Below are 10,045 nucleotides of genomic sequence, written 5' to 3'. Positions count from 1 at the left end.
GAGCCGGGAGCTGGCTGCGATGACTGCAACCGTTCGATAATTCTGCAGCCTCTGTCAACTTCCTACACCACAACACTTCCACACCAGGAAGTAGAGACGCTCCTGTTTGCACTGCTTTGTGACACAAAGCCCTGCAACTCTGTGGAGTGGGGTTCCCAAAGTCTTCTGCTATAGCTCATCCTTTATAATACAGAACCATTAATCTGTCCAGGATTCAGATCTGGATATTAACTGTGCTCCCTAAAAGCCTGTGGTTGTAGAACCTATTATGCTGCCAGAGGATGGAGCATAACCGTTTTAATGAACCAATGTGCACTTTTGTCACTACAGAGAGTAGGGTACAGGGTTGCCAGCTGAGTCCAAGACTAAAGAAACACTAAGCAAATCACGGAACTAAACCACAATAAGACAACTGGTAAGATCTACAGAGTAAGCAGACAACTAAAGCCTTCTGATTAACTATGCTGTTGAAAAAGAAGTATACAAGGCGGCTCACCGTCGATGCAGACTAAATAGCTTATGCATACATTTGAAGATTTCCCTTCAGAGTGGCTACTCACAGTATAGCTGAGCTGGGGCAGAGTCACATGCTTTAGAGACCTTTACAGTGCTTTACGTTGCAGCATACAGGACACTCCTTTACTTATTAAGCAAGCTCATGCTTAACAGTCTGATCATTTCTATGCATTAGGACCATGGTGGATCAAGGTGGAAAAATAGATTAGAGGCACTGAAAAACAGACATTGTTCATCAAGCACAGTATGGCAAGTACAGGTCAACCCCCCCCCCTCCCTAATTCTATAGGAGTGTCCAGGCCAATTATAATCAGGCTCTTTAAACGTCCAAACGTCTTTCCACTGGACATTTCAAAGCAAGTGTGCAGAACCCCAGTTCATCAGTACTGACCAAAAGCACATGTTGCTCTACCCCATTATGACAGTCAAGCACCCGCTCTTTTCCACTATCCGGAAGAGCAGTAGGCACGAGAGTGAAACTGTCCAGGTTTAGGCAGATACAAGCAACTGGTTTAGCTGGAGATACACTAACTTAACCCTTCCCGACCCAAACTCAAGTCCTGGTCACCTTAGTCCTCTGGGAAGGAGATTCGACTGAAGATGGGGAGCCGGCGGCCAGCCCCCTCACACCCTGGAGACTCAGAGCCACTACAACTGCTGCTGCCCCCAGAGCTGCTGTACCCATCCTGCTCCTGGTCAGAATCCCGGGATGGGGTCCGGCAGAGCTGCAGTGGGAGGCTGGGGAAAGAGAAGGCATTCCGGCCCAGGAGCCATCACATCTGAGCTTCGGGAGGTTGAGAAGAAGGATGAAGAGGTGACCGCACTGCTACAACCACCAGGTGCGCGCAGCTGGCTACCTGGCTCCTTCCCTGAAAAGGCAGTGGAGGCGTAGAAGCCAGGTGGGCCACCAAGGCGGGAGCCCAAGGGGTCTTCACTACTGGAGGAGAAACCACGTGGATCTGAGAAGACTGGGGAATGCTGCTGGGGACTCTGGGATGTGGACGGTGGTGGTGATGTGGAATTAGCGCGGGAGAAATGAAGGGGTACTTTGAGGTCTAGCAGCTCTGAGAAGGCCGAGGCCGAAGGGCTGCCGGCGTAGCTCACACTCTGGCGCAAGAGAGGTGGTCGAGCACTGCTACTGAAGCGCTGCTCCTCCGCATTATGGAGAAAGTGGCAGCGGGCACCAGATGGGCAGAAATCTATGGTGTGGAAAGTGCGGCAGAGCTCGGTCTTGTACCTGGGGTGGCGGCTGAGCCCACGAAGCTCTTCTGGACCACGGGCAAACTGGCACTTGGCACCATACTTGCAGGTGGCGTTCTCCCGGTAGGTGCGGCACTGCTCAGTCTTGTAACGGGATGAGAGCCCAGGTGTGGTGGCAGGCAGGCTCAGGCCGGGTGGGGGCATGCAGGGGCTCTCGATCATGCTGATCGAGCGGTCCACGCGGAACGGTATGCTGTGCAGCAGGCCGCTGCGGGGTAGCTCTGCCTCGCGGCTCCAGTGGTTGTGCAGTGGCCAGAGAGAGGAGTCACTCAGTCGGTCAATGCTGTTGCTACTGCCCACAGTGCGTTCCATGCCAGATAGGGCTGATGGGCAGGCGGAAAGTGCACGCTGTAAAGTGCTGGCCGTTCCCCGGATGCTCCTGGACAATGAGACCGGGTCCTCCAGCATGCTCAACTTCAGGAAGTCCTTGCACAGGTCCATGTCCAGCTCCAGGAACGGGACCAGCATGTCGGAGGGCATGATCCCGGGCTGCCTGATCAGAGTGGACCGTCCTGACCTCCTGAAGCAGCTATGCAGTGAAACCTGCTTTACTTTTGTTTAGGTGCTGTGATATTGAGACTGTTCACACTGGATACATAAGTAGGGCCTAACTTCACTTTCTCAATGTCCCTAACAATGGGGGTAAACATTTTTAAGATAAGATGGGAGTTGTCCTACAGCTAGAGATTGCGTTTTGCAGTTCAGGACTGAGGCTTTTCCTAAATGCTTAGAATAGACCATATACAACTATTACCCATACCTAAAGCTTAAACAGCACGTTTCAACCAGACAAGGAAGAAATACAGATAAAACAGTCAGCTCAAATAATCTTTATTTTTGTGCTATTAAGAGTCATGGTTTTGGAGTTGTCAGCAGTGAAAATAAAGTGGCTACTTCTCAGTGTCCGTGGCATTGGACGCTCAGCTCTCCTCTTCTGAAAGAAAAATAGACAATATTCCTTAAGACAAAATGCGCAGAGAACAGCTACAGGGAGTTGGGTAAAACTTTGGGGAGCCTGAAAGTTCTGGGAAGGGGGTAATGACAGGCTGCTTGGGTTTGTAAACTTAGCCGTGTACTGACAGTGAGGTATTCCAGTTACAGGGATTCAAATTAACCCTGGGATACCAAATGCTTTCAAGTAATCACAAATTCTCCACACAAATGGACTTTCCAATTAAAATGAACTACAATTACCAGCATGCAACTGTGAGATAATTGAAAAGCAACATCATTGTAACAGTGCAATGACAACCATAATTCAAGATACAGATCAAGGGCCTTGAACACTGCCTAAAAGCTACAGCACCACATTTCTGTGCTGCCTCAAAACATGGACAATGGATCACAAAAGAATGGATATAAACTGCCATAATATCATTTGGAGGTTAGCTGATCAGTAGGTTCAAATCTGGCCAAGATGAGTGTCCTGTGAGAGAGCAAGAGTGAGAAGATTGGACAGCAAGAGGGTGAAGTGTAAGTGAGTGGGCAGGCAACAGGAAAAGGGCAAGCACGGCCACTGCAATGTCTGGGAATCGGTGGTTTGTGTTAAAAATATCCCCATTATTGGGGACAGGGATGCTCACTTGTGCTCTATTGAAGGTTGCATACAGGACCACCAGTGTTTCAAACTCTGGCCTAGGTGTGCTTAGCTGTGTATTTTTAAGGTGGGAAGGGATAGAGGGAACAAACTGCAGCTAGGAGTTGTCCACCGATACACTCCCCCCCCCCATATAAGGTCCTTCACCATGTACATACCTTCTGCTTCTTCCTCCTCCTCTTCATCGTCATCATCATCCTCATCTGAGCTGAAGGTGCCCTCTGGCAAGCTGTAGATTCGGATTACTTGCTGAAAAGAAGCAAAGTTATCCTGAGTAATATAATTTCTTGCACAGGCATTTTTTTCTTTTATTTCCACATATGACATTTGAAGGAATTTCTACATTTTATTCTAAGAGACCTAGTTGCCACCTACTGTAGATTTTGAATCTAAAGAAACAAACACCAGAAACATGGGTGGAACCAGCAAAACTGATCTGCCTCTTACTGGCCATCACAATGAACACACATGAACAGAGCACTCCAGTGTTACCACTCAAATATCACTGCCAGGAGCACCACGCAACCTCTTGGACGATAACCCCTGAAGACCTAATCCACAACACACTTCTAGAGCATCACTTGAACATTATAGCGCAGTCATTAAACAAAACCAGAGTTCAAAATCCAAACTTTCCAACGTCACTCCTTTCATTCAAGACTCAGACGATGTGAGGTCTTTTACAAAATGAATTCAAAAGCAGTGAGGTGGCCAAAGCTGGAGGGAAAATAAAGATTTAATCTGTAGTCCAAATCAGTCTGGTAGGAAGAGAACAATGGACCGGTCTACCAGGGTGCCAAGATGTTACTCTTACCTGGTAATTCTGAGTCTTCAGACAATAACTGAGTCCCAGTTCTTAATACTCGTCAAAAAGCCTGGGGAATGGACTATAGGGAGGTTGGATGGTCCCTGCATGCGAGGCCCAGTTGGTGGGGTGATGACACAGGATCTGATACTCGGGGGAATAGCACTCCATCATGCAAGATATCTAGGTTACTATAAAAAGATATTTGACATGTTTTCATAGTTAACTGTCCGTGATACAGCGTAAATCAATGAGAAATGGGATTACGCTTTGTGTACTGATTATTATGAAGTATGATAAAAAATATATACAAATATTTTTTAAAAAGCTCACACCACTTCAAGTAAATGCCTCAAGAGCAATCAAAGGCCAAACCCACATGTTTTTTTCCTTTCAATGCAATGTCAGAATGCCATAGACACAACAGACACTTTCTGCTACAAGAGGGTGAGGAGGAAGGTTTCAGTTATGACGGGATCATTACCATACATTAGTAATTACAGCCAAGTTGCTTCAATCTTATCTTCTGCCCTGCAGCAAATTCATTATGTCGTCAAAGTAAGAACCAGAAAGAGCGGTGCTAGGAGGAAAATGGGACGAGTGATGTTTTAATATGAATTAGATCAAAAGGTTCCAAAAGACTGACCAACCAAACTTCACAACTGTCCTGGTTTCAGAGCTCACACGAAAAAAAATGATTTGTTGCAGAAGCCCTTGTGGCAGCCTCCAAATCCATGAACTTGACAGACGTTAGTAAGAATTTGTGCAAGGACTGTCAATCCTTCCATGGTTGGTAGTTGGGATACTGGCCTAAAATCTCAAGTTGGCGGCTCTTATGTTTGGGAGGATCATAAAAAGCAAAAACTAAGCCAGGTGTAAACCATGGCCCACACCAAGGGGACAGGGTAGATGTTCACAGCCATAGAACAAGCAACACGTCAGTAGCAAACTGACCGTGGCGTATTGTGGTGGACATCATTTAGCGTTAAAGTGGTGATCTAATTTATAAAGCAGGGGGAAGGAACATGTTTTTAAGTTTGGCAAAATTAATCTGACATACTAACAGGAGGACTTCTGTTAATTCCAAATTTAATTATAGCCTGCTCTGCCAACATAAATGATTCTCGGTCTTTTTGGCATGCTGTAGCTCAGGCCAATTCGGAAAAAGTGAAAACCTATACTTAGCATATTCAACCTGATAAATGGGTGTCTCACTTTTTCAGAACTGCAGCTACAAAAGATCTTAATGGCACAACTAGAGCATTCGATCTTTTAAAAACCAGCCAAGGCACCTGATAAAATTCCTGGGGACTTGTATCAAGCAGAGCCACTAGTATGGACTACTTCTATAAACATATTGTCAAATGCAATAGCGGCAGGAGGTGGGATACCAGAAAAATGGAGAGGTGCTGAAATCATCTCTATTTATAAGAAAGGTGATGTGTGCATCCCCTAAAATTACAGGCCCATCAGCCTGATCGACAATCTGCTAAAGATCTTTGAACGACAAGTGCTGCATAGACTGCTAGATTGGGCTGATTCCAACAACATAGGACAGCCTTTGTAAGGCTACTAAAACTTGATGAATCAGTAAATCATGGATAGCAGGTCTCGGGGCTGACAGAGCTGCAGAAAACAGTCACATGTCAATCGACAACAGGGGTCATGTCAGTGCATTAAGTAATGTACAAAGGCTTTTGTAATGTGGAATGTCTCTATATGGGTAATACACAACAGTAACAGCTGGAGTTCCCCTTGCACCAAGGTAATAATAGCAGTAATATTCACGGGAGTAGCCAGAAAATGAAACCATCCCCTCTTGAAACATATCTGTAATCAGCCCGAGAATGCAAAGCGAGCAAATGCTACCTTCCATCTATTAATCCATCCATACATACATTTACATATGCCCAGGCATTGCCCCATCCATCAGTCTGCTCGTGTATCTGACTTAAACCATTCATTCGCTCTTTCATTGAGCATTTTTCCATACTTCCACCCATTAACACTTTCACCAGTCAATCCCATCACTCTTCCATCCAGTCATTTTTACACTTCACCCTACCTTTCAAATTTCTTATGCTTTCCTATGATGTGTCCTTCTTGCATCCCTCCCCCCACCCCCGTTTCCCATCTTTTCTGTCTCATCCGGACTTGATCATTCATATTTTTCTGTCAGGCTAATTGTTTTCCAAAGTATTCCCCTCTGTGTTTTTTACAATCATTTTTTTTATATGAGTTTTCTTCCTTGTGCATGCCAGATGATCGCTCACAACCCCCTCTTGTAGTAATTCCTAGCAGTTTAATTTATCAGCATTTTGTCTGCAGACAAAGCCATAAAACCGAATTAATGTTTACATGGACCCAGTGCACCAGCTTATCAGGCACAGTGGTAGCCTCTGCTTAAGCTGCTAAAGAGCCTCCATCCCGGGGATATTGCAAAGTTTTTTATTCAACAATCAGCTTTAAATATACTTTGGAGATCTGTTTTTTCTCAAAACATCAGATTTTGAGTTTTGAAAATACACACACTTTAATCTCATATATGCTCTTCAATTTTGGGATACATAATTCAACCAAACAAAAGCTTCCAATGTAATAGGCTGGGACGCTCACAGGAGAGATCCTTACAGGTAGTTGGAGAGCTATTAGTTCCCGAGCTACTCATTGGAAAAGCTTGATCTACATTAACGTACCAAAGGAACCTGCAGTGGGCTTGGTGTGCTTAAACTTCACATCCTGATAAACAAGGAAACTTCATGATGGGCCAAATTTCTTGACTTCGCTGGCCAAGTTTAACTTTCACCAATTCTTACGAATTAGAGCATTTAAAACCGTGTGGACAAGTGCTACATGTATAGTGATTGTACCCAAATAGAACCATGCATTGAAAATGAGGTACGAACAAGCTAATAGCTGGTGGTGTAGACAAAGATACTGTCATCAAATTACCAATCTCCGAATGCAGATTTGGAAAGCTCAACATTCCAAAACAAAATGTGTGTAAGAGTTTCTTGCTGCCTTCATCTACGATTTCTTCTGAAAGTTACAAACTGAGTTATGACCTTTCAAGAACTACGCCTAGTCTCCACTCTTCCCCCCCACCCCAACCAACCCTCCCCCCAAAATTGTTGCAAAGGATTTAAAATCCGACGAACACAGGGAGCCGAGATCCTGCTGTCTTGTGAGTATGTACCAAAGAAAATTTGTGACTTTACCTGAAAGGGGCTGTCACAATCACAGCTCCCTTACAATCATTCAAGCACCATCTACCCTGTACCTGGTGACTGCGAGGAGGGCAATGGCCTAAAGGTGAAGACTGAGGCAGTTTCACCAAGACTTCAAACTGTCGAATCAAGAGTCTGCTTAAACGTATTGAGGTTCTCACTGGATGAGGCATCGCTACTATCAAGCGATAGAGCGCCTACACATTTGTGCCATTAGTTACCTTGTTGGGGTCCTTCAGGATAAGGTATTTCCCCTCGTCCAGCTTCATGCAAACGTCAATCACACAGCGCAGGATGCCCCAGGTGTTCTCCATGCACAAGTTAATCTGGCTGGCAAACTCGTTTGGTTTAAACTGCTGTGTGCCCAGGACGACATGTCGTGAGGAATCCTTAGTGTGATAGCGGGAAACATAGCTAAAATAAAGAAGAGGCATGGGAAAAAGGGAGAGTGCGTTATCAAAGGACCATGAGAGGAGGGAAAGCCCCAGTGACTTCCAGGACCATGCATGAGTGACTGCTATCACGATCATATCTTACAGACCTACACATCTAAAGAACAAGCTGATGCTTTGACCAGCACAGCCAGTAAGAAAAGGTAGTAGCAGTGCCTGCAGAGGGTTACAGATGCCCCTAAACCACCCACTCCGTCTCCCTCCTATGGATCACCCTAACCCACAGAGGAAAACGTTAGATATGCCCTATCTGACCCATGCCCTGGTAGCCCACAGCTTTAATCCAGTTTCAGATACTCCATTCATGCCATCTCCAGGACATTACCATATCTAGTATTATGTACCTGCCTTCCCAAGGACCTTACCCCAATTTCAAGTACTCTGATCCTGCCAGGAGGGCACAGCAAGTCCAGCGAGCTAGTTTGTAGCTGTTGTTTTTCAGCTCAGTGGCGATCACGGCTCCCCTCTGGGAGTCCAGTTTCTGACGCCAATCAACCCCATTGCAGTGCTGAAAAAGTCACACAAAAGGCATCTTGTTAGAAACTTTGGGGCACAATATGAACACACAAGTGCTGGTGAGGTGTTAGACCACAGTTAAGACAACGTTAGGCCCTTAAGCCAGAAGGTCAAATTTAGAAAGGAGCGAGTTTAGGGAAAGGGCACAACTTGGGGAGCATGACACCAGAGTGTAATGAGGGAGGGGTGAGGAAGTACAGATCAGGAAGGTTTGTTTTTAGTGAGCAAAAGTTAGAACATATCCTCACTAAAACGGGCAGTGCAAATGTCTGCCATAGTTCTTAAGACAAGAAGAGGGCACAATGGGACGGAGTACAGAGACAGGCAGAAGGCGGTCTGATACAAACATCAGAGCGGCCTCTAAATAGACACCAACCCTGGAGTCCCACTCGTTCAGCGTCTTGATGTTGATAAAGGACACTTCACCATTGGCTCCAGTCATCACACCGTCGTGTTCACAGCGAACAATCAGGTCAATGTCATCACCAAGCTTCCATCGTCGGTACCTGAAAGACAGAGGTGTCAGACTATTATAATAATACCTATAAAAATAACTGCACAAGTACTGTAAGATGGGTTATAGCGACACAAAGCATCCAGGCATTACGTGGATTGGTAGCATAAACAGTGGCCACCAGAGTTAGGGCAAAATAAAGGCTTTTACCAGCAACTGTGCTCCAGAGTACAACCTTAAACAGTTTCAATATGCCCTGTTGCCAGAAAGAAGATATCCACAGCCCACGAATGACTCCTGACCTCATTAGGCAGTGAGAAGAACATTGTGCTTCACTGCTGTCCTTCTCTAGTTCAGGCACAGTTTGGTAAATGTCTGAAACACCGTATTATGGGACCATCTTTCAAAGGAGTAAGATGGGTGAGCTCATAAACAATACCCACTCTAGACAGTACGTAGAAGGAAGGAAATTCCTCTGAATTAATGCAGCGTTTCATTCTGGCTGAGAGGGGACCAGGCAGAAAACCTTTAGTGGAAGGAAGCAATCTTAGCATGGTCAGCTGAAAGGTAAAAGCTTTTATTTTATCTACATTGGTAAGCCAATGACTAGAATTTCTAAAGAGTATGGACTTATTTCCAGCAGCAAAGAAGATCAGCTGAGTAATACACCACAGGACAAAAGTGTTCAATCACCTCGAGGTGCAGACGTTACTCGTGATAATCAAGATGTCGTCAAATCAGGCTGTACGCCCTGGTGTTCAGACACCCAGCCCATTTGCGACAACCCAAATGTTGGAGAACACAGGCCCAGAGCATCTCAACAGAAAAGGCATGACCCCAATCCGGTCTGCTTGTTGACATAACCACATTGCTTTCATATTGTCTGTCAACATCTGGACAGACTGAGCAGGAAGAAAAGGCCTTGAGCACTAACCAAATCGCAATCAATTAAAGCAGGTTGATGTGCAATACTTGCCATTCCGGAGACTAAAGCTTCCAATCTACAGCTGATCCAGATAAGCACCCCATCCAAGAGCGGATAAAGCAGTCAACCCCATGGCCATGTCTGGTGGAGGTTGTCCTTACATTCCACGACACAGGTGCACCTCCAAGTTAGGTCCGCCACTGTGGCTTGGGAAGCCAAAACTATGTAACAGGCTTACCCTGAGCTGGCACCACGGCCCACAGAAGAACCGCTGGAAAGCCCCCGTGGGCCAG

General features: G+C 45.7%; 1 protein-coding gene and 1 pseudogene across 2 annotated transcripts in view; both read right to left on the bottom strand.

The window, feature by feature from the left end:
• Positions 1-1,059: 1,059 nt before the first annotated feature.
• On the bottom strand, positions 1,060-2,456 carry LOC144825490 (mRNA decay activator protein ZFP36L1-like; annotated as a pseudogene).
• A 134-nt stretch (positions 2,457-2,590) lies between these two features.
• The window catches only part of EIF3D (eukaryotic translation initiation factor 3 subunit D), a 102,710-nt gene continuing 95,255 nt past the window's right edge, over positions 2,591-10,045 (bottom strand). For both annotated transcript variants that reach the window (XM_078684161.1, XM_078684162.1), the window contains exons 12-16: positions 8,750-8,879; positions 8,223-8,365; positions 7,627-7,819; positions 3,532-3,622; positions 2,591-2,710 (exon numbers count right to left, since the gene is read on the bottom strand). In XM_078684161.1, the coding sequence (XP_078540287.1) occupies positions 2,697-2,710; positions 3,532-3,622; positions 7,627-7,819; positions 8,223-8,365; positions 8,750-8,879 (571 nt within the window). In that variant the 3' untranslated portion in view covers positions 2,591-2,696. The remainder of the gene's footprint in view (positions 2,711-3,531; positions 3,623-7,626; positions 7,820-8,222; positions 8,366-8,749; positions 8,880-10,045) is intronic.

Source organism: Lissotriton helveticus, chromosome 1_1 (assembly GCF_964261635.1).
Source record: "Lissotriton helveticus chromosome 1_1, aLisHel1.1, whole genome shotgun sequence".
NCBI classification, from domain to species: Eukaryota; Metazoa; Chordata; class Amphibia; order Caudata; family Salamandridae; genus Lissotriton; species Lissotriton helveticus.
Note: the sequence above shows the minus strand (reverse complement) of the source record. Positions and strands in the feature narration are given on the sequence as shown.